Raw genomic sequence first — 25,764 nt, 5'->3', positions numbered from 1 at the left:
GTGAGCTTTGTGGTGGAAAAACACCGTGTACATGGGTTTTCTCTGGGTTGTCACGTTTGCTCCCACTCTTCATTCCATCATTTCATTCATTTATCATCATCACCGTCTCCCTTAACCTCGGTGCATAATTGTTTGACGTTAACCAAATATTTCATTCCATTTCATAGATATAGATATACTGTATAATTAACGTATTGTAACGCAATGAGCAATAACGTATTAGTACATTGCAAGTATGTTCTTTCATTTTCACTATTGTATTTTTGCAATGGTTTACAAAATATGTGTCCTTTGATAAATACGAGTGTTCCAGCTGTGATAATGAATTTATTGAAAATTTACCAATGTTCACGAACTTAAAAGAATTCTGATGTGAATTAATTATGAACTGACTCATTCGTTTAAAACTTAGGTCTATAGAAATATTGGGGGGAAATAGTAATGTTCAATTAGGTTCCTTAAAAAATTACTGTGAAAAGTGCATGGATAGAGCAATATAGGCTACAATTTGACTCAACAAATATAATTGTTAGCTTGTGATATAATGGTTTCGGCTTTCACTATTTCTTTCAAGGAGTTTGTTATACCAAACAAAACTTCTTTGTACAGTGGGACCTCGACAATTCGAAGTTAAAGGGAATACATAAACATTCGAGTTATCGAGTAATCAAGGTTTGAGTTATCAAGATGGCGACAAGAAAAATTATATACCAAGGTTCCACGTTCCTCATGAAAAATGACTATATAATCTCCATAATTCGAAGTTTTATTTATTCAACCTCTGTAACTCGAAGTTGTGAAAGTTTCTTAAATTATAATTAGGATGACTAGTAAAAATAAAATACTAGACATAAGTAACACAATAACAGTACGCATTAGCTATAACTTCGAGTTATCGAGATCACATCAAGAGAAATTCGACCTATAGAAGTTTGCAGACACGAAAGTTAGAGGGTTACCGAGGTTTTTAAATATGATTATGAAACAGTTAAAATTCGAATTATCGAGGTTGTATGTAATTTTTAAACATTCGACTTACAGAGGATACATTAACATTGACTGTTATGGAGAGTTCAAGAGGATGTGAAAAAATCGAGTTATCAAGAAAAGAAATTCGAGTTATTGAGGTCCAATCGTATATTTACCCTGTCTATTCATGTGTCGATCCGTAAGACAAAATCTCAAGAACTACGTACTTGATGGATTTCACTAATTTTGGACAGGATATGCAGGGCCTAAAGTTAGGAATAGAGTTTGCTGGTCCATCCACTGAATGTGCCACTAAACTGAACCTAAACGTAGCGCATTACTTGATATTTGGACAAGTAACAATTTAAATTTCGATCAGTATGTTAGGATGCTAAAAATGGAATTTGATCCGTACCATATGATCTAAAACTTAAAATTCTAAACAAGTTTTTTTTCTAATCGATATTAGTAATAGTCGAATTGATTATAACAGTTATATACGTGTAAATTAGCGTTTGTGCTGAATAATTTAAATTAAATATGCAGCTCTAAATTAATAAAAGCCTCGGATCGACATGTGCATTGCAAAATCCAACTGTATCGTAGTAATATTTTGCCTCTGATATCGGTATACAGTTAGGAAGATACATAGGTGACAAACAATATTTTATGGTTTTAATTATGAGTATATCGAATGTCTGATGTTAACTTTGGAAACAGCTCTATGGAATCTAATGTAAAGTTCATATTAATGAAATATGAATTATTATAAGACATTTATTCCGAAATTGGTCGTCCGCCTAGTTTTCGGCAAAAAAAAAGTGTAATAATTGGTTTCTTTCTGTACCAAGTTTAATATTCAATTCACATAGTATTGCCGTGCGAGCGTTAACGAGTGAAGGCAGGTTAGAGCCCGGCAGGGCACGTTGTTTTCTGTCTTTATTGCAGCTAAATGAGATGGGAGACCTGTGTTCTAGAACCTTGCCGCCATGTTAGTTATGTTATCATTACATTGAAAAGTATAGCCTAATTTTATCCACGTTTCTTTACAGTTATTTGCTTACCCCATTTTCTACAATTTATTTTTTTAGATTTCTTAAGCAATAACTTTACTTACTTTTATTATACTTTTATTATATATTTTCGTGATTATTACCAGCCACGTTTACAAAACAAATGATTATTACATTCCCATACTCCTACCATGAAGTAACCTTGCGCGCAGTAACTCCCTCCGCTTGCCAAATAGTTCTATGTTTAGAACCGTTTATATAAGAAAATAAACACAACTTTCGATTTCATACATTATCAAGCACCCAAACAAGGAAATTATTCATTTCTTCCCGGTAAATTTTCAAAATTTTGCTAGAAACGCATGACCAACTTTGGAACTTAACCCTAATATAATGAAAAGTATTCGACTATTATGAGTGTATAATGCATATTAATGATAATAATACTTAAAATGTTTGTATTAGGGCCGGAGGGCATATTTCCCCCAGTTTTTTGAGTGGCCTAAAATAATTGAAGCTATTATTTATGTATTTTTGAAAGTTTATAGTAAACTGATGATATACTTATCATAAGCTGGGTTGTGGTTGCCCACTCCCCAGTTTTTACCTTTTAGATCCACCTCTGCCCAAGAATAAAATTCCATCTCCACTCTAATCTCTCTACTAAAACCGGAAATAGTAGAAATCTACTACCACTTCACGTTTCAACATTAATTGGGACCATTTCCAGATTTTAAGATTTCCACAATTGCTTCCAACAATTGAATCTTTGTATGCAAATGTGTATAGAGAGGGAAAAGGGCATCCTGAAGGGAATTGTATGTTTGTGACAATAAACCGTACTTTTGGCACCAGTCCCGCTAGTTTTTAGCCAGATCTCGTATAGAGTTGGGCAAGAATACGCTCTTAGTTTTAGATTGCTCATGTCTCCGTTGTACAGAAAATCAGAAGTTTGTAATTTACAACTGACAATCTTCAAACATTCTCCTTTAGTTTGAGATGTTTCTCAGATTCTGGTTGCAATAAACGATCAACGGCAGAAGCTAATCCTTACCCCACCAATCGCGTAAAAGTTTGCGTGGGACAATAAAAGTGCAAAACAGTTACTACTATCAAGTATACCGTAAGAGTATATTAGTATTATATGGAATACAAATTATCATTACATGTATCATTAAAAAAATGACTATGCATAACATGCGTTACCTTAAAATTATACAAAGAAACAAAATATACTATGTATGGAAAGAATGCTGCACTATAAGCCGAAGGAAACTTTCATTCTTTTAACTATTACTATAAATTTAGAGAAAATGAAGAAAGACATTCAAGTTTACTATGAAAATTTTATTATAAAACCCTTTTCCATGTTTCGAATCCATATTTTACTTTCCGCTATCGAATCTATACTTTGTTCCTTCATCATTCTCTGTAAAGCAATTGACACACTACAAGTAATTGAGTGGAAACCGTTATTGATCGGTATTAGATAAGAAAGATTACTTTACTCACTGCAATTAGAACGCACCATATACTATCCTTTTTTTTTTTTCCTGTAGCGAGGCTTGGTTTGAATTCTATTTCAATTTAGACTATAATTTTTCTGTAGTTGGAAACTGAATGACAGAACTTTGGGAAAGAGAGATATAATAAGCATCTATACAACATTAACTGGAAGATTAAATGAAACAGGAACAGGTCCAACAGGAGTTCCTGTTTCACTTACATCTAACATGAAACCAAAATAATGGTAGTTGAAATTCCCAGCAGAGCTGTAGCTGAAACAGGAAGATTAGCTGTGTACAGGGGCGGATTCAGGGGAGGCGATCGCCCTCCCCCAGAAGAGGAAACTTTCTTATTTTATATATAAATAAAGAAAAAAACATCCCAGAGTTTGGGGCTCTTAAAGTAGCTCTAAGTAGCAATATTACAACCCACCGCCCCAACCCCAGAAGTCCGTCCTGGATCCGCCTCTGGCTGTGTATTAATAATTCAGATTGGATTAGTTAACGCAAGAAACTATCTTTATTTTAGTGGTAATGAGCCTCCGGTTTTCTTAACTCTAGATAATTTCGTTGTTTCGAATGCTTGATACTTTAATATATTTCATATAACAAGGCCTGTATCATACTTTGAACATCGTCACATGTTGCGTATAGTTATGATGAAGTTTGTGTTGCCTTTGGCGAAGCGAAATGTCAATAATTCAGGCCATTAGTGGATTAAGCCAATGTTTAGCTATATTGATGATTTAGTACAGTATTTACGAAACATTATAAAACAAAGTGATGGGAGTCTTTGAGGATCGTTTATAATTTAAGCATTTTGCTAATTATTACATCTTGATCAAGTTCCCCATAACAAATGCCTAGTAGAAAACATTACTAATGAATTGCTTATTTCACAACTTTTTTAAATATTTGTTAATATCTTCTTGAAGTTATTGTTGTTTTTCCCTTATTTTAAAAATGTAAAAAAAATAGGAAGAAGAAAAAGGAAGAAAAGAAAGAAAGTCAAATTTAGAAAAATCTTATGGTTCGTGTTAATGTATTACTTGAATGTCAATAATATTAGAATATAGTAGAAAATTATTTCTTAGTTGAGATGGCCATGTCGTGATATATTGTAAATACCGGGTGCCCTATGTAAAACGCCCCGGCCTGACTATCTTGAATCTCAAGTACCGCCTAGTATGAAGTATAATTCCCCTATTCTGAAGTATATTTCACCTGATCTAAAGAATATTCCGCTTATTGTGAAGTATATACAGTCTATTATGTAGTATACATGGCCTATTTTGAATCTTAAGTACACACCTCCAATTCTGAAGAACATTCGGCTTATTCTCAAGTATACATAGCCTATTCTAAAATATACTCCTCTAGTTACACATGAAAAAAAAAATTTCTGTTAGTTCTACATTATAAGTAACCGTTTGTAGTAGCGTTTCTAAAAAGTTTTTAGAACTGGGGGCCTCTTTTTTTACTAGTCAGACGGTTCTACGGACCACCTACCTCTTGTCGCATTCGAAAATGAATTTATCGTTGTGATATAGTTGTGATATACCAGTATATTTATTTTTTAATATTAATTAAATTTCGTTAGTTTATGTTCGTATTAATAGAAGAAAATGCACATTAGTTTATTTTTAAATGTAACAATTAAGAGCTATAAACAATATTATATTAATACATCTACTTGTGTATAGAAACTAACAGAATTTATTTTATCTTTACTGTTGTAAATTGTATAATGTACTATTATTTGTATAATATATGCCTATTTGAAATTCTCAATATAGTGTGCGATATGCAATTAGCTTCAATTGTTCTATTTGAACTAACGTTCAATCTAACAGAAACACGAACTTGTGGACCAGCTTGAGAAAATCTATAGTATTGTAGTGAACAGAACTCAAACAAACTAATAATCAAGTATCGTACATTGTAATTTATTTTTCACACAATATGAAATAACATTACAGGAGTATAGGGGAAGGTCGTCTGGTATCGGACACCTTAGGTTTTTTTAGTTTGTCAGGCTGAAAAATAGCTATATCAAATTACTTAATGCACAAAATGATACCTTGGTATCTTACACACAACATGTTAAAGGCGATTTCACAGGTAAAAACTAATAATATATATTTTTGTAAAAAATCGAAGGTAACTCAAATTAGCGTTCTTAAAAAGTGGAGGGTGGTATCGGACAAACATAAAACTGTAGAGAATTAGTCTTTTGAGGTAATTTAATAACAGAACAAATTCCAAATATTAGCTGTTTACTTACAGGAGTTCTTACACAGAAAATACAGTTTTATTACGCTTTGAAATACAGCGTAAAATAAAAGTAAAGTAGACCTTAAAATTCTTAGTCTCATCAAGAGTTGCTATTTTTTATTCTGACTCAAATCACAATAATAAAACAGTCTGCCTTCGAAAGGTGCACATTGTTCATGGACCAAATCTTTACGTATATTGTGCTGTATCTAATCATCACAAAACTCCCCGCAGATTATAATGTTTAGTTTTTCAGCAAGTTTGTAAACTAGTTTTAAAACTTCTGATATTCTTAGTGGCATTAAACTAGTTAACTATACAAAGCCTTTACATGATTGTATAGTATTTCTTCTTGGTCATATTCTACTAAATGTGCCTTTGTTATCCGAGCAGCGAGGCTTAGCTGTTGTCTCCTTCCCTTCCGACAGTTTTTCAACACGATCTCGTAATGTGCTCTAAGGAACACCATATCTAGCACTGGTCGCACGTGCTTCTTTGGAAATAACTTTGTTCATGGCCAATCTCATATTTTCTTCATCCAAATTGCCACGTATTTTCCCCATGTTTTTTTGAAAAAGCCAGAAACCATTAAAAACGTCAAGTTTACTTACCAGTGTTTTGTCCGATACCACCCGATTCCCTTTTGTCCGATACCAGCCGAAAGACTTGTAACTTATGAATGGCTATCTACCACCTTGTAACAACATGAATACAACTATACGCCTAAATTATAATATATATATACCCTAATAACTGCTGTGATAGCAACAATATATAAATACATTTACTTTGTGACAAGTTGCAGCCACACAAATCTATCTCCATGCACCTGATCACTCGCAAAAATACAAAAACCTTGAAGCACGAGATACACCGTTCATCGGACAAATCCACAACGGCATGGGTTTGGCTAATTCATTCCGATCAACTCACTGTATGCTTGGCAGGTGCCGCCTTAAGCAGGAAATAACGAAAACTGCTTTTGTCCGATACCACCCGCTGTCCGATACCAGACGACTTTCCCCTACTTAAATCGATCGTGCCCATTTTACGTGGAACACTCAAATGTAACTTATTTTCGATCAGATTACAACGAGCAACTGGTAAATATGACGCTACAATATCATTTGCAAGCAAATAAAACAAGAACAGCACGGTAGCTATTAAAATAGACTACACAGATTTCAACTACAATATCGTTTATATCTGATTGGGAAAATGGGAGGAAAACTAAACAATATTTATTGAAAATTAATATTAAAATATATATTTAGTTTTCCATTATAGATTTTGCATTTTCTTTATTATTTTTTCGAAAGATTATCTTATATTAGAACATGAGTTTGAACTTCGAAGAAACGGAACTTCTTTGAGAATACGACTGTTTTTAATGTTATAAGCATAGGTATTTCCACATAGGCGAATTGTCTTGGCGTATTGCTTTCGTGCACATGGCTCCCTCTCAATACTGACCCAATATTATGAGAAATTTGAATTAAAGTATGATTTGAATAATGTATTAAAGTAAAGAATTCTAGCCTAAAATGCCCAGAACTAATGGTGCTGCGATCCGATGCACTGGCCACTCCTCCTCTAGTTAAACCGTCTAATAGATCAAAGTTTTTCATGAGCTTCTGTGCCAGTCCAAAGTGGTGAATGACCATATTTGTTAACTTTTTTATGTTTATTGTCTCTTTTCAGCACCGAGGCTGTGTGAAACGTGAACCTACGGTTTAAGGTAGGATTTCAACCAATAGTAATGTGTTCAATGCTCTCCCATTGGGGATGGAATCCGGGACCACTTGTATTAAATACACACGCATTAGTCATTAGACCAGCGAGGAGGGAATGATCGTACTTCAGTTAGTATAGGAACAATCATTAATTAATGTTCGTCTTCTTCCTCCAGTGTTACCTGATTTTTATTGGATATTTTCTATTCTAAGGCTCTTCAATCCTATGGACACTCATTTTTTAATGCAATTTTAAATCGTCATGAACGATTATCTTCACGATATGTTGGGTAACTGTACACGAAGAAATTAAGAACAAAGAAATGATGCTCACTGTGTTGTATTTAAAGCTTAAGCTAAGAGTTAATGTTTACTCCTTATGTTCTCAATAGTATTCTGTCTACTCTGCAGGCAAATTTAGTTCGCGAACTCACGTTTCAAACCTCACAGCCCTGATTTAAATAAGCATTTATATGTGTTTTAAGACCTTTCCATTGCCATAGAACTGTAAAACACTTTTAAGATGCCTATTGATTTTTCTATGTAGCGGTAGCCAAATGATTTAGAGCGCCTACCTGTTGATGTCGGTGGTCCTAAGTTCAATTCCTGGTAAGGAGCATACACTGTTTTTTCAACATCACAACGAAATCGAATACCTACTTGAATTATGAATGGATGAATTCGCTTTAGAATAACAGAGCTATTGGCATTATGATTCGCTGAGCTAATCATGTATTACCCAGTAGAAACTGCCCCATCCGGTCGCCGGTCCGCCAATGCTGCCCATGAGACGAGACAAGACGATAAAGAAGATTTTCTCGTCTCGCCTAGTTGATTTTCTAGAAGTCTCGTTTCGTCTCGTTTTGCAAGTTTACGTACAAAATTTATGCTCTAATTTTTTCTTAATATCAATTAGAAATTATCAGAATCCTTTCGCGTAATGAGAAGGGTGATATATAACATTTAAACCACACTTATTATTACAGTATATTATGTAGCGACTTACATATCTTTAAACGTTGGTAATCACTTTTCATTATGTTCATACAATTAGTTCTTCAATTGACAATGTTTACATTATCAATTATGTAACATTAAAATAGTCGTTGAGATCTAAGACTTGGGTAAACTAGTGTTGTGCACGAGACCCCTGAAATATTTCGTCTTGTCTTTTAAATGAGACAAATATTGTCATATTTCTCATCTCGTCTCGAATTTAAAAAGATACTTATCTTGTTTCTTGTCCCGTTTTCAAGAGGAGACGAGAAATTTGCCACAGAAACATAAGTTGTTGACAATTAATCCAGTGTGAACTATCTTTTCTTCCTGTCCCATTAAGTAGATTAGTCTGTTGATGTCTTCGATTAACGTAATTCTTTCCGCATTGAGTAGTTCGAATGAAATAGGCTAGTCTCTCGGAGATTTATATTTTTTAAAAAAACATTAATAGCTTTCAATATTTTAGCAGCAATTCTAAGATTTCTGTGTCCTTACGGTCCCCACGAGACGAAATATCAATTTCACGACAGCTTTCCAAGAGAAAATAGTCTCAACTCTTGTCTCGTGTCTTCTTTTCCTCGTTTCCCGCTTATATATTTAAGAGATCAAAGAATTTTTTTCTTCCATCTATGTGAAACATTTTTTGATATTTTGCTTTCTTGTTCCGAACTATACTTAATTTGGGTTGAAATTCCTGAGTTCAGTTTCTACAAATTACTAATTACACACATTTAATATACAGAAAGGAAATACATCGCATCACACGTTATTCCGAACCCGAAACAACATGGTTCCTAACACTTCCGACTTCCCTCCCAATCACTGGATGCCCATTGTTGTTAACGCTTACCTCCTGCCTACTTTGGAGCCTCCTTGAAATCAGGGTATATCTGAAAACTCTATTGAGAGCATATCTGAGAATTACACCCTGTAGGGAATACCTTGTACACCTATTGAAAATTGACGAAATATGCACTTTTGAATTGTGAATGCGTAGGTCCCTTTACGCTGATAAGAAACACCCTCCACAGTGTCTGGAATTTGAAATATGGCCTCTTGAAATTTGGCTTTTTCGCGATTTTGGATAGACCTAGCTCTGAAACTATGCACTTTTCGCCATAAGTCCATATGAACTTTTTCTCTTATTTTAATGTGAGGAATCATCTCTTAAAGTACGAGACACTTCGCAATTATTACGCTTGTTCAGATTCTGAAACCGCGATAATCTAGCCCTATTCCTAACTGAACTACTGTTTACACTTGTATACCTTGATATCCTATGCTTTTTACCATTAATATAATTACCTTCCGTTTTCGTCACAAACTGCATCTTTGTAAAAGTCAATTGTTACGAATACTACGATTTTTTTTTTTTTTTTTTTTGGATTCTTTAGTCTTTCTACCTCAAATTTTAGTCCGTTGACGTTCCCCTCTAAACATTAACAAAATTACGAGATTGTGATTCGAGTTGCAATTTATTCCATCTGTATATTATACGATCGGACATCTGTTACGTTGGTTCCACTAACTTATCCAAATGCCGTATTGACTCGAAAATAAGCCGCACCCTAAAATTTGAAAGATCATAAAAGAAATAAAATGATTGATACCCGAATACATACGATGAGAAAAAATATCGGTTACCATTTACCGGGTGATTCGCGGAAATATAGTTAGGTAGGTACTTATTTTATTTTATCATAAATACAACTGCAATAGGCCTAAGTATAATTATCGAAAAGTTAAGGTGTGTTATATCTACTTCAAGAGTAGCATTCTATTAACTGCCAAAAGATAGTTTCAATAATGCAGTTGATGCATAACATTAAGGTATCTACAATCAAGGGCGCCGATCCTAGGGGGGGCGGGGGGCCCGAGCCCCCCCCCCAAAGCTCATGTTGTCTCCCTAGTGTATTTATGAATATACAATATTTGGCATAATTTGAGTGCAATTTATCTTAAAATCTTACATATAAGCCTTCTGCATCTGAATGCCCCGTCCCCCCAAATTCACAGAGAAATCGGCGCCCTTGTCTACAATGAGTCACTTCCTACAATTCTATTTTTCCACTGTTCAATGCGAGATTATTATTATTATTATTTTACATCTTACGATATGAAGAAATGTCAATATTTGTAAGGTCGCAACCCTTTAAGATGCATCCTAATTTTTCACAATTACATCTGAATAAAATGCGTGGCTTATAATTATTCGGGCAAATAATATTTTTTTTTTTTTAGCACAACTATCCAAAGTAGTCGAAGTACTTTATGATAGTCATTATAGTGTTAATGCTACAAATACGTGGATGTAATTACTTGATTCTTAGCTATTTGCTTGATGTAAACTGTCTTCACTAATTTGCTGGTTTGAACATCTCTTTTCTGCTTCTCATCCCGTTGAAGTATCCTAAAATCACTTTTATATCTTTTACGTCACGTTTTGATAAACAGTTTACAACACATTCCAGTTCTTCGTGGAAATCCTCTTTAATGCAGTCTTTATTAACTAGCTAAAAAAATCTGCGAGACGATGTAACTTTTAATTCTTGTCTCGTGAGGAAAACTAGCTAACTATGTGAAAATTGTGACACAAATAGAAATACCACATCACTGAACGGTCAGTTTGATATATATGTGATACTTAAATGAAATCTTTCAGTTTAACGTCCCACGTCTATGTACTTTAGGCTATGGAAGACGGATGATTAGATATGTGCACGAGACGACACGAGACGTAATTTTTCCTGACAAATTTGAGTCGAGATACAGTTCTCCCAAATAGAGAAATATACATTTTTCGGGTCGAGACATCACTTTTACAGCATATTTTCGAGACGAGACAACCTCAAACTTTGTCTCGCGCGTATCCCTACGGATGAAGGCAAGCGAATTATGATATAAAAAAAAAATTGGTGTGATGAGAATACGAGAGGAAACAAGAGTACCCGTACAAAACCCACGGACACAATTTTCTTCACCAGAAACTTACTTGACCGGAAATCGAACCAGGGACTCCTACACATCAGAGGTAAGCGCTCTACCACTGAGCCACCGTGCCCCCATTTGATATTTAATTATGAATTTTATAAATTCTATTTTAGGAACTGCCGGCAGGATTTTCGTCATTTTACGAAGAACCGTGTTCCTAAGCTGTAAATATCGGTTTCGTAAACAAACGTTTAAAATACTATTCTATTTAGAGACTATCACTTCCAGCTCACTTAACTTCTTGAATTGCTCGTATATTTACGTTACTTTCTATATCTTTTTCACCAATGGTACTTAGGGTCCCGGGTTCGATCCCAGCCCCCGCCAAGTGAACTTTGTGTTGGACAAACCCCGTGTGCGTGGGTTTCCTTGGGGTTCTCCCGTTTCCTCCACTTTCTTCATTCCACCATTTCATTCATTACTCATCATCACCGTCTCCTTTAGCCTAACCGGCATAACCGTGGGACGTAAAACTCAAAGATTTCATTTCATTTCACACTTTTTATATCTCTCCATTGTATACTTAGAAGTCTTGTTTGTACAGATTCTCTAGTTCCACAGCTTATCCTAATTCCTTTATCGTTTTTGCTTTTTGCATCTTCTATATTAATTCCACACTAGACATTCAGTTGCTTAACTACTTTACCTTTTTTTTTTCTAAAGTAAATTGGTGGAGCATGTTTCTTAAGCCTTGACTAGTGTTGTAAAATTTTCGGAAATTTTGAACCTGTTAGTAAAAATCCGTTTCTTCTGGTTTCTTTCCGGAAAAATTGGAAAAAATAAAAATCTTTGTATTATGTCAATTTTACTAGTACTGGAATTTTATTTTTCGAACGCGTGAAAAATGCAAGTTCAGAAATTTCAATATCGCAAATATTTTTTTAAAAAAGGCACTCGAAAATAAAACTGAAAATAAAACTGTTAAAACTGTTGAAAATTAATAGTTGGCGCCCATTTCCTTTATGTTGTTTTTAGTCGTTTATTCATGGATGTGCATTGATTACACAACTTTTACAGTTACATACAAGCCTACCATCATAAACCGTTTCTGTTGCAACAAATGTATTTCTTGAGTGAAACTGAGTTCTTAATATGTTCTTTGATCTTATGAAATTTTATTAATTACATCTTAAAAGAAAGAGCAGTAGACACATTTCGCTAATACTCATACACTAAAACAAATTCTTACACTTTATGTACAAAATCCTACGTATACGTAAACAAATACCCGGTTTCTAGTGCGAGAAATTATATCAAAATGAAAGTGACTATGTTTGTAGCTTAATAACTCTTGACCGACCACTCGACCGACCTCGATAAAATTTTCAACGTAGATAAGGTTCGGGATGGTATTTACCATTTCACTTTGAAGATGCAACTTAAGGGAAAAGGAGGAGGAGATATATATATAAAAATATTCTATATTAGTGTCGAATCCATCATTTTCGGAGTTGCTGAGATGAACAGTGACACTTCCGATGCCGTTTAAATCCAAATTTAGCCCCAAAACTTGGTGGAGGGGATATATATATATATATATATATATATATATATATATATATATATATATATATATATATATATATATATATATATATATATTGAAAATGACCGATATTAGTGTCGAATTCATAGTTTTGGGGGTCCATAAGTAGATTGTGACAGTTGTGGTGCCCTTTATGTCCGAAATGTAACGTATTCTTTCCGTGGGAAGAACGGGTATTCTACTAGTCTAGTCTCTAATAATAACGAACGGGAGTTTCACGTATTTAAACCTTTAATAAATTTACTTACTTGTGCTACTTGTGCGGTGTATGTGTAAGTAAGATCATCTCTCTTTTTGAATTATTCGAAAAATGTACAAATAATAAAAAGGAATTTCACCAGAAATCAGAAAACTAAAATGTAAAATTAAAACCTATTGCTTTAAGTATTTTTCCCGTTTAACGAAATGCATTGGTCTATGCTGCAAACATGTTGCTGCAAGTAAGATTACAGCCTTTCTATTTTAAGTGTCTCCTCGGATTAAAAAAAAAAAAAAATCAAACATTCTTCGGCCTTATTTCCGCCAACTTCATAGGTAGGGAACCTTTCCTTTGCTTTGGAGAAAGAACCCTGCCCCCATCCAAACATTGAAAGGATCTCGGTCATAGCAATTTGTCTCTCCTCTTACGAGGGAAGTATAGGAAAATATACATCGACAACAGCGCTAGCAGGGCGCACTTGAAATAGAAAGTCTCTAGCATCAGACGAAGAAATAGTTTTTTTAAAATTATATTTTATGGTTTTTGCCAATATTTCCGAACAAATGATTTTTCCAATGGGTTCAAAATTCCCGGAAATTTTACATAGCATAAGGAAGATACCTCTATAAAATGTGTTCGATTTAACATACTAACTAAAATGATTCTGGCCCCGTTATTTTAACGTTTCCCTGCTATCAAGCGGGAACTTCATAATATTGCTTAAGATAATTTTAAGGCATCTATATTAATTAAGCTAACTAGGATTATATTTTAGTTTCTTTTGTAGCCATAACTCCATTCTATCACATTCTTAACTTTAAAGTGTTTGGATAAGTGGTGCACATATTTGTTGACACAAAATTTCCCTATTTTTTTATGCAAGAAACATAAGTACGTAATTATCTTAACTCTAAACTAGTAAATATAAAATAGTTTTCATTTTAAAAGCATAATATAGCAAAATATTCGAAAATTTCATTTTTCCCCAAACTTTCCGTTTTTTTCAAGCTCGAGAAAAACCGTAAAAAACTTTTTTAACCCAAAATTTCCGTTTTTTTTGCCAGCCCTTCACAGCACTAGCCTTGACAGTTTTATTTTAACGAGGCAGAATTCGTTAATCCTACACAAGACTTCTAATGAATGAAGAATCGTTCTTCTCATAGTCAGCGGTTTCATCCAATTTTAGCCGGGAGCACAGAGAATCAAATTTAGTTCCACTATCAATGAGGCACTTTATAGGATCCATATATTTTACAATTGATAAATATAACACTAAAAGTAAGTTATGGAAAAGTGTATATGATATTGAAAAAATGAGCAGAAAAAAAATATCATTACAGCGAGGATTCGAACCATAATCTTTCGTTTGTCGTAGAAATAAGGCACCCTTTGGATCAAACGATCAGATTCTTTTTAATATTTTCCTTGGTATCGTTTTATATATGAACTATGAACATCAGTGAAGGATTTCGAAAAATTGATTTTTTAAATTAATATTACAAATTCTGCCCCCAACAACGCTCCCACTATTCTAGGGGTATGTGATTGCCTATTTTTAACTAAAATAAGGATAATTTTATTTTAATAAATACAGAAATTTGCACGTCGCGGAGGAGAATAATGAAGATCGGAACTTCACTTCGAAACACCATTAATATCTCATGATTCAATGGGATTGTCTTTTCTAAAAGCGCTTCCCCCTAAAACTTAAAAGAAAAAAAAAAGAAAAGGAAAAACGAATTCATCCAAAATATACAGTAAGTCTGGGTACAGCTGTAAGTATATAGGACGAAATAAAAGTATAAACTGGATAAAAAAAAAAAAAACTTTCAACAGACAAAAGGCAAACAAAATAGAACTGATTGCTCTTAGTTTTAGCAATCTTGAGAAACCGGTTTTGTTGGTGCCCTACTATTAATTAAATCATTTTCTTCATGTATTTTATTGGCAAAGTCATATTAACAGTCGTACATTAATTTCTTCCATTTTCAGCGTTTACTGGAAACAAAGTCAAATCAAAAAATCCTTCCTGGCTCGTTGAGCTTCTAAAACAGTCTAACAGTCTTTTATTAAATCAATCTAGGAAAAACCTTTCAAGGCCTCTCAATAGAAAGGCAAGTTAGAGAAAAAAAAAATATGATATATAGGTTGAAAAACTGGAGGTCAAAGAATGAATTATTTTAAACGATTATCTTATTCATACTTTCCTGAATACTTTTCAATTTAATTTACTTTACAAAGTAGATTGTTTCAAAGGAAAACTAGGGATGCGCACGAGACAAGATTTGAGGCTGTCTCGTCTCGAAAATGTGCCGCAAAAGTGATGTCTCGACTCGACAAACGTATATTTTTCTATTGGAAGAGTTGTGTCTCAACTCCAATTTTCTCAGGAAAATTCTGTCTCGACTCGACTCGTGCGCATCCCTAAGGAAAACTAAGGACCAGTATCACAACTGAAAGTTTTATGGAATAATTTTGCCCCTTTGCAAATATAAAATAAAGATATTACTTAAGAGAACCACTATGAAGTTATCTCATATGGAGCTGAAAATTAGAAATATCGAACAAATTAATTCATTAATTCTAAAATGCAGAAACAACTGACCTCGCACATCTCAGCAAGAAAGAAAGAAAGGCTTTTGATTTGTTTATCTCTTGTATTTAACTTACACCTGCTAATAGCTTTTAAGGGGCGTAGTACGAATCCTCTCCCCTTTTTGTATGTGTATGTGTCATAGTATTTGCGCCACTGTTACAAGTGAAACTATGTATATATATGTGTGCTGTGTTTATGTTCACGCATAACTTAAAAATAGTCCCACCGATTTTTTAAAATTCTTTTTAAGTCTTCAGAGTTAGGCCATGAAACAGCTCAACAAGTGTAATCTGAAAAACGTAATTAACCAATTTTAATATATGTATGGTTACGCATAACTCCGACACTGATTCACCAATTTTGATGACTCTACTTCTGTTTAAAGATCTCCGCTACAGCGAAATTAAACTACCACTAATTTTAGAGTTTTTCTATAATATCTTCAAAACAAATAAAAATAATCAAAAAGTAGAAACGTAGTGAACTAGATAATACGATTTTGCATGTGATACCTTTACTACAATTTACCTATCTGCTTTTGGTATGCCGCTATTTAAAGAACCAGCAAAAAATGCTAAATCAATCTACAGTTGCAAATCGAAAGCAGGTAGATGAGTTGTGATGCAAAATCGTATTATCTAGTTCACTACGTTTCTACTTTTCGAATATTTTTATTTGTTTTGAAGATATTACAGAAAAACTCTAAAATTAGCGATAGTTTAATTTCGCTATATACCCCCTAGTGAAGACCCTTAAAAGAATTCTATCCTGATATTATCATATAAACTTCATAAGGATCTAACTATAATCTACGGAATTAGACTATAAAATTCGTCAATGGTTGGGTTTCATACTATAATTGTCTGTATGATCACCTCACAGTCTAACTTCAACATAGAAGCACAGATTTTTTTTTTTAAGAGAGAACATGCTTTTTCGAGTTTTCATATAAATTTTATTAGAATTTAATGATAATCTTCGAGCCTGAACTCTTCAACAACTAACAGAGTTAATTTATAATAATTAACTTACTTCATTTTATGAATGTTCACGGATATTAGTTTGAAAGAGTATACTTTCTCGCAAGTTCCACATAAATTTTATCATGATGTCATGAAAGAAAGGTTTTGGAATTAAACCATGGAACTGTTCAACAGATGATAGCGTTAATGTCGTGTGTATATTCACGTGTAATTCCGTAATCCGTAGACCCGCATGTTTCGTAGGTCGCCCCTTTTTATAGAAAGTTAGCCTCCTCCCTTTAGTTTAGGTGTCTAAATAAACAACTGGCGATGACGAAAAACTGGAAAAATTAAATAAACTTAGAAGAAAAATAAATGACTTCAAGCACCCACTAAATAGCAGAAAATAAAGTCTTCTTTTAAAAAAATTAACATGAAGGACTTCAACAAAAGTGCTAAAAAATAGCAGAAACACCTAAAAGCTGAGAATAGTTGTTTCCCATTATCTATAAAAATTTTTGAAGTCTGTGTCGAGCTAAACAAATTACTTTTATTATTATTATTATTTTCAGTGTTTGAGCGTTTATTATTATTTTATACTTTTTATCGTTTTTGTTGAAGTCGCTTAAAATAATTGTTTTTTGAAAAGTTTTTTTTTAAAATTTTTAGTAACGTAAGTTCATTTCTTCAAAAAAAAAAAAAAAAAAAAACCTTGCTATGGCTTATTGAGCATTTCCTCAAAAAAAAAAAAAAAAAGTAAAAGTAATTGATATTAAGCAAACTTAACTCAATTCTATTTTCCTGTTTTGATTTTTTTGGTGAGTTTTTATTATAAGAAATTTAATAATAGCCTATTTATTGGTGATTAATCTCGAAGTGAAAGGTGGTGGACAACATCGTGTTTGTGAGCTTTCTCTGGATTCTCCCGTTTCTCCCACATTCTCATTCCATCAATTCCTATTATTTATTATTATTTATTATTTATCCATCCATTATTTATTTTCATTATTCATCCGTCTCTTTTAGGTTACAGTGCATATTTCTAGTCGTGGAACATAAAACTGGAAGGTTTCGTTTCATTTTTCACTCTGAACTTATCTGAAACAATTTCGACAGTTCCTTAGGAATAGACATTTTTTTACGCAGTAGACTAATTTTCTTCAAAGATAGTTGTTTGTCTCTCTTTCCTTATGTTTTATTTTCTTCAATAATGTTGAATAAAAAATATCTTCCGTAGGTGATTTAATTACAGTACACTATAATTCATATGTGTTCGTAAGATTTTTTTATTGTAAATGAAGTTAAAATTCAAGAAACCCAATTCTTACTGATTAAGAGGAGATTATAATTTATTTAGAAAATTCAATACACACCTGCTAAACCCAATTTACAGTAAAAAAAAAAAAAAAAAAAGCATTAATATAATGGACCTTGAAAGAATCTTGGCATAATAAAGATATCATTCCAGATCTTGAGTAGAAACACTGAAAATCTTTCATAATAGTTGTTAGCAGGATTCAAACCTGAGCTTTCTGATTATGGGGTAAGGACGCTAACCATTTATCTAGCTTTACTCAATAAACAAAAGCATTAATACTCATGCTTTAATCAGGAGTGAGCTTTCTTCTCAAAATTTATGACGCACCATCCCTCATTTTTACTAGTACACTATAACTTGTGTGTCCATGCCATAAACGCAATATCTACTTTTAAACTGTCTCAATGATTCTAATGTCCAATAACCCCTTCTTTTTATGGTACAGCCTTGATTTAACGTGTTGTCCTGGTATACAGTATAAACTCTGCCAAATTATGTATGATAATTGCTAACTTATTTAAATGTCTATAACTTTTTTCTCCCTGCTATAAAAATTTCATTAACGCAGTATGCGTCATAACACCCAGTTTGGGTATCCTTGCCTTAAGTACACAGGAGAAACAATATTTATCTGGATTATTGACTAGGCAATTGAAATTATTGTTTTTGGAGATATTCGGGCGACAAAAAAAAAAAAAAAAAAAAAAAAAAAAAAAAAAAACTGGACACACAAAGTTTAGGTCAGAATATTTCTATAAATATGTACAAATTAAACTGCAACAAGTTATCTTGTTTTTCTTTCAAAAATATATACCTATATATATATTTTTAATTTTATGAAGGAAATTGTTATTCTTGAGATAGCAATCTCTCGATTAGTTTGACGTAGATTATCTTTTTACCCTGAGTCAGACTTCTCAAATCATTGTAATTTTTTTCTTTCCTATTTCGAAAAGAAGAGCTAGGATGATTAGACACAGCATAGAATCACGCTTCCGGTTATGGAAGGAATGCTTGAAAGAAATTTCCAGAAATCCAAGGAGGAAAGAATAGATTATTGCAGCATTAAAATAATTACTTTTATAATATTATTAGGGTTTAACAAGAAAAAAATGTCCAGAATTGAGACTTAGACCAATCAATGAAAGCTTTGAGCTGAACAAAGTAATTATGTGCTAGTGTAGATCATGCGTAGTTTTTGATAATATTAAGTATAAAACTAATTTGTTTGTAAACCTTAAAATTGATGCTGTTCAAAAATCACGCTACCTATTAAAGTTGAAACAAACATTGAGGTATACCATCATTTAACTATTCTTTACGACATTAGAGAGATGATAGTAGACTTCATAGTATGGTTAATGAAGTAATAATAAACTCTTATTTTTTTAAATCTTTTATTTCGCTAAAATATTGTCTAGATATAAGATGTTTATATCAATCGATAGAGTACATCGAGCGGAACCAATTAGCATGTTGAAATTCGCATGCATAGTTTTCGAGAAATCGAGGAAGAAAATTCATTTTTATGGCGCTAAAAGTTATGTCGTTCGTTATCAGTATTAATTCGGAGTTTTTTATTCTCCTAAAAAGGTCTTATTTATTTATAGTCTATGATCGCCAAACTTATGAACCTTCTGAGCTACCGTACCGTTTTAAAATCCTACTGTGAGCTACCAATCAAAACAATTGCAAACTGAAAAAAAAAAAAAAAACACATTTGTTTTCGCCTATAAACTTACATTTCTAGTAAATATGAAATCAATTTTAATTAAACTGTATATAACAAGAAAAAATTGAAATTAAATTGTACATAAGAAATGAATTGAAGTGTAGTTAGTAATAAATAACAAATGTAATATACTAAGAGATCTTTTTTTTAATCAGATTTATTAACTTTAATGAGAAGGATGGAACTCAAGAACTAAAAAGTGTTTCCAACCAATAGTGCTTGATTTGTTCAGAAATACAAAAGTCGCTAAGATTTGTAAATAAGTCTCCAATTTTGTCATTTAAAAATTAGCTACCAAAAACGGCGCTAATCGGAAATATTTTTGGTCGCTATTCTGGAAGTCGAATTCCCCAGATTTAACAACTTTTTACTCCCAAATTGGCAAAACTGAACAAGATTAGCCAAACGGAGTGTTACCATGATCTACCGAAAATATCATCGCGAGTTACTAATAGCTCGCGATCGACGGTTTGGCGATCACTGTATTATACAAAGGTTTTGGGGACAATTATTGACAATATTTCTTAAAATAACGTTTTGTAGATACTACCCTGTATTACTTTCTACATTTCAATATTCTATTCGATTAATTTGATTTTCAATTCGTTTTCAGTACCAAACTTTCTCATTATCCTTACGTCTCATTTTTCATTGTATTTACGTTATTCACTAATAAAAAAAATGGAAGATTATATTTCTTGTATGAGACACTGAGTCTCATACTCCTAACAGTCACACAGATCGTCTTAAGACTTATGCACGTATAATATTGTTTGCAACTAGTTCGTGATAATTTATTTATTCATTCATTCAGTTTGCAACAGAGATAATAAAACAGCTATAACAGTAGAAAATAATGTAGACATTTAGTAAAATAATAATAATGTTGTTGTTGCTGAGTTGAGTTTAGCATTTCTTTCAGCAGCGAGGCTATATGCCACATGGACCTACTAATTAACGTGGAAATCCGAAGCACATGGGATCCCGACGGGAATCGAACCTGGATCTCCCACGCCAAAGGCGCGCACGCTAATTGCTTAGCCACGAAAGGTCTCAATAATAATAATAATAATAATAATAATAATAATAATAATAATAATAATAATAATAATAATAATAATAATAATAATAATAATAATAATAATAATAATAATAACTCCATTGTAGGGTATATAAAACACTATCCCGTAAAAAAAATCGTTGCCGGAGTACAAAAATCCACTCCATCACACGCAATTACGGTAATATTTCTCGTTTACACAAGCGACGTTTCAACGCGTCTTCATAGCGTTTTCGTATTATTATTACATCAAAAATAAAGATCTAAAATTCTTAAAATCTAATTTACCTTATTTTTTTATATTATAAAATCATTTTGAAATAGGAAAAAATATTTCGAGGGTGTAGTTGATTAAATAAACTTAGCCAGTAAAATTGAGGTTTAACTTATTCTTTGAACTTATTTTTTTTATATGAAGTTCGAGCTAAAATAATCCTAACAATAACAAAGGAAAAGGCAATAAAAATTAAAGCAATCAAGAAATTACTCAGATAGGGCCTAAGTTGATTTCTTAAACACACCTAATACTATAGGGTCTAATATACATTGAGTTTATTCTATTATAGAGTTTATTAGTTGTTTATAATTTTTTTAGCTCTAAGAAAGTATTACTATTTTAGTTTTTTTTTTTTTTAAGTAATAAAAATCTTCTATTGGATTTATTTGATCCAATTGTACACCGTGTATTTTACGTTTCTTTTCAGTGCCGAGAATGTATGAGACGTATATAGCCTACTGTTTGCAGAGAGATACGAATCTCTATTCGAGTTTTGCATGTGAGACAAGTACCCCTCACCGAGAATCAAACCTGGGACCACGCGAACAGAAAGCACGAAATTTCCATGCTAACAGCTATAAAACTTATAATTTATATCTATGTAATTTGTTCATTTTCCTAGAAGAAGATTAACTTTTCACTCCCGGTTTCGCTATTTTTAAAAGAAATTTTAAGTCTGACATTCTTAATTTGAATAGTATTATTGCTTCTTTTGCTTACAGAGAAAGTATTATAATGTAATCGGTGGAGGCCTATTGATTAAAAAAAAAAAAAAAAAAAAAAAAAAAAGTACGAAAGTAAAAGTACTGGTACTTATAGTATTTTAAAATTACAGAAAAATGCTTCGGTTTCTATTGATGATTCTTTTTCCGTGATATAATAAATTAGTATTTGCCGGAAAGTATTTTCGATCCGTTGACATAGAAGAACAAAGCAATCCCCGATTATTATTATTATTATTCTTTAACGAAATACGATTATCAGTCGAAAGATGTAAGTGACTTACAAAAAGTTTCCTCAATAAATTATGAATTAAGCTTTTTAAATAAATACAAGTAGCACAACATACTGTCTAAAGTAATTCTAAATTATTAAATTAACAACATTTGAAACACTTACCCAAAAAATCCGCCGACGTCGCTCCGAAGCTGGTCGCGGCGATGTGTCCCAGATGTAATGGGTGATGCAATACTGAAGGTATTCGCTGAGGAACCACAGGTCTTGGTGCTAAAATACTGTCTATGGTAAATAACGACGAACTTCTTGATGTACTTGTAGATTCGCCAGTGTACTGTTTTAACTGTTCTGCGCTAAGATAACACGGTAACGGTGGTAATGGTGCGGGCACGTAACCCCCTAAACTGTGTGCATATCTGTCTTCGGGTCTAGCACCCCCTGTTAATGATAGCGAAGGGGGTCTAGCTCCCCTTAGGGGTCCTGGACTAGTTGTTGCTGGTGGTGACTGAGGAACTGTCTCCACCATGTCGTCGTCCAGATTCGAACCCAGAACTTCCGTCTTGGTCGCGTCTTTGTGATTAAAACACGAACAAAAGAAGTGTGAAGTTTGAAAACTTATTTCTTCTGTTTTCCTTTTCCGTCACCGCCTTGGAACTTGTTTCTTGGCGCCTGACGTGTCAGATGCTCACTATTACCGGCACGTCACGCCAACGGACAAACCAACCCGACACAAACAGAGAGTGCCCGCCTCCTCAGGTTAGTAAGGCGTTGCGCTGTGGCCCCGGAAGATGCGTAAAAACCTCCGTATCCAGAGCTTTTTCATTGTTGAATCTCTCTCTCTTCAAAAAGAGAAGCCTATCGTTATAGGGAGGGGATGACGATGATGCTATAGCAAAAGGGATGGGGGAACGGGGAAAATTGTAAGGTTGGGAATACAGCAGAAATGATGGAACTTAGGCGCTCCGAGGGGCGAAGGAGGGAGGAAAACAGACGAGGAAGAAGATCTTGTTTGTTTTGCAAACTTCATTCGCTTTGCGTATAGACATTTGCGATAAATGGCATTTAAGTCCCTCGCTCGCTGTCTATAAGACCTTCTCTTGTCTTTAGCTTTTCTGAAGGAGCTTCAACAAAAAGCGGATACTTTTTCTTGCTGTACATAAATCGGCGCCGAGATAACTGTACGTACGGAAAGTAATTGTTTATGAATGAAGCTTTATTTATTTATCTACTAAACAAATCGAGTCTTGATTACATCAATTTTATGCACCGAAAGTTTACCCAGTGACTTATTAAAACTTGATTGATTCAATTAACCAAATCTATCCCCTAATAAAACAGCGAAATCCATTTTTTTAAACCACCCATCTCAATGTAAATGAATTCAATTTATATTCCTCATAATTATATTCAATAAATAAGACTTGTGATACTCCATCTATACTGATTGTGTGTAGTGTATTTTCAGAGTTGTATTAATTGTTAAACATTGGAAAATAAAATTTATAGCAAACTAAGACTTAAAATTAAACCACAATAAATGTGCAACACTCCCCGAATTAGTAATTACAACTCTGAGGATAAACACAGTCGTACGTTTGAAACGTTAGTCAAATAAAATAAGCACAGATGGAATATCAAAAACTGTTTATTGAAATTCAATTTAGTTTAACTATTCAACCTTAACAATTTATTTATTAAGATGGTTTATATGTAGTAAAATCTTTAGTTTAACATTGCGAGTTTATACTCTGGAGACTAAAACAGACATACAATAACAGCAAGTTAATAAAAGGGTAGAACTTTTTAAGAACATACAAATAGAACACCATTTACTAGAGACCAGCACGGGCCGAATGTTTCGGCCCGAGCCCAATCCAGCCCGAATATACCTAGGCCCTGCCCAGCCCGCCCCATAAGTTTTTTTTTAAAATTCTTGGCCCGGGCTCGATAAATTTTAAAAGTTTTTGGTCCGACCCCGGCCCGATAATTTTTCTAAAAATTTAGCTCGAGCCCCAATCTTTCTCAAAATTTAGTATTAAACTTGACCTAACCTTCAGAAATATTTTCTGAACTTTGGTTCACAACCTGACGCTTGCCTCCCAAATGGTACCATTGCTTCCTAGAACTTTGCCTGTCATCGAGAAAACAAAAACTCCATTCCTGTAACAAAAATCTAACTTAATTGATTTTTAGCATAAAGTGAAGATGACAATATTGTTTAGCGACAGGCAAAACTTTCCCACCCCTTCTTGTCATATTTTGGGTTCAGTGAAGGTCAAGATCAGCGCGCAATGCCTGCAATCCTCTATAGTGAAAATGGAGCCGCTATGTAACACAAACTGTAAATAGCTATTGTATTTTTTGTAACATTTTTCACGGGCACACTTCTTCAACGTTTGGCGTTATTCCAATTATCGTTTAACGAAAGTCAATAATTATTAAAGAATTGCAATTAATCGGCCCCAGCCCGGCCCATGCAGGTCTCTACCGTTCACCACAAAATTAGCTCAACCCAGGCGTGCACCAAGAATTTTTTTTTGGGGGGGGGGTCCAATACTTCAAGCCACTAGGTCTATCTAGTGACTTTGGCAGTTAAGTTATTATTCTGCATCCGAAAGGGAGATAAGTAACTGTGAAATACGTCCACCTATATTTAGTATACAGGAGAAAAAAATGATAAGTGAGAGAGTACAAATGAAATGTACGATCAAATTTTTCATACAACATCAATCATTTCCCTGTTAAACACGTATAGGTAGTTTTATTGAGAAAGTATACAAAAAGTTCGTTGAATTACGAAGTTTTTTGGGGGGAGGGTACGGACAAGGTGGACCCCTCGTGGTTGCGCCCCTGGTACAGCCTGAAAATTAGTTACTCTTCGTACTAGAAGTGACCACTCTATCACTAAGCCATTGTTAACAAAATTGTGTGTATATATACGAGGTTTGTCACAATTTTCCATTGAAAACGTAGTATACAGTGTGCAGTAGTATAAAAATTTTCGAAAAGAAATTAACAGAGCTTAATTTATACGATAGGTATACTATTAGTATTTAGAAGTTCCATACCAGCATCGTTTAAAGACACTGAGGGCGAAGATTCCGGGAGAAAACTTGATAAATTCCGCTCAAAATGACGTCATTAAAAATGTACGCACACAATGAACTTTTCGAATGTAGATTCAATTAAGAAATTTAAGAACTAGTTCAGGCTATAAATACTCGGATTTTCCAAACTAGAGTTGCCCATGAGACGAAATAAGACAGAGCTCTCCCAGTAGAAACTAGGGATGCGTTCGAGTCGAGTCGAGACAGAATTTTCCTGACAAAATTCGAGTCGGGACACAGCTCTTCCAATAGAAAAATATATATTTTTCGAGTCGAGACATCACTTTTACAGCACATTTTCGAGACGAGACAGTCTCAAATCTTATCTCGTGCGCATCCCTAGTAGAAACAGATCCGAGATGACGCACTTTCATGACACCCTTTCGATATGACACAACCTAAATTCGTATCTCATAGGTAACTCTAAATGAAAACTACTATGTTATCATCCCTAGTAGCAAGAAAGCTTTCGGCCAGTTGACGCGTGCTTGGTATTTGGCTTTCTACACTTGCACTTGAAACGCAT

General features: G+C 33.5%; 1 protein-coding gene across 1 annotated transcript in view; it reads right to left on the bottom strand.

Moving 5' to 3' along the window:
* Window positions 1–22,869, bottom strand: part of LOC145690354 (uncharacterized) — a 145,831-nt gene extending 122,962 nt beyond the window's left edge. The window contains exon 1 of the mRNA XM_081765167.1: window positions 22,294–22,869. Within this exon, the coding sequence (XP_081621293.1) occupies window positions 22,294–22,657 (364 nt within the window). The 5' untranslated portion in view covers window positions 22,658–22,869. The remainder of the gene's footprint in view (window positions 1–22,293) is intronic.
* Between the last annotated feature and the right edge of the window lie 2,895 nt (window positions 22,870–25,764).

Source organism: Thermobia domestica, chromosome 7 (genome assembly GCF_964235325.1).
Source record: "Thermobia domestica chromosome 7, izTheDome1.hap1.1, whole genome shotgun sequence".
Taxonomy (NCBI): domain Eukaryota; kingdom Metazoa; phylum Arthropoda; class Insecta; order Zygentoma; family Lepismatidae; genus Thermobia; species Thermobia domestica.
The sequence above is the reverse complement of the archived record's forward strand: the minus strand, read 5'-3'. Positions and strand labels throughout refer to the sequence as shown.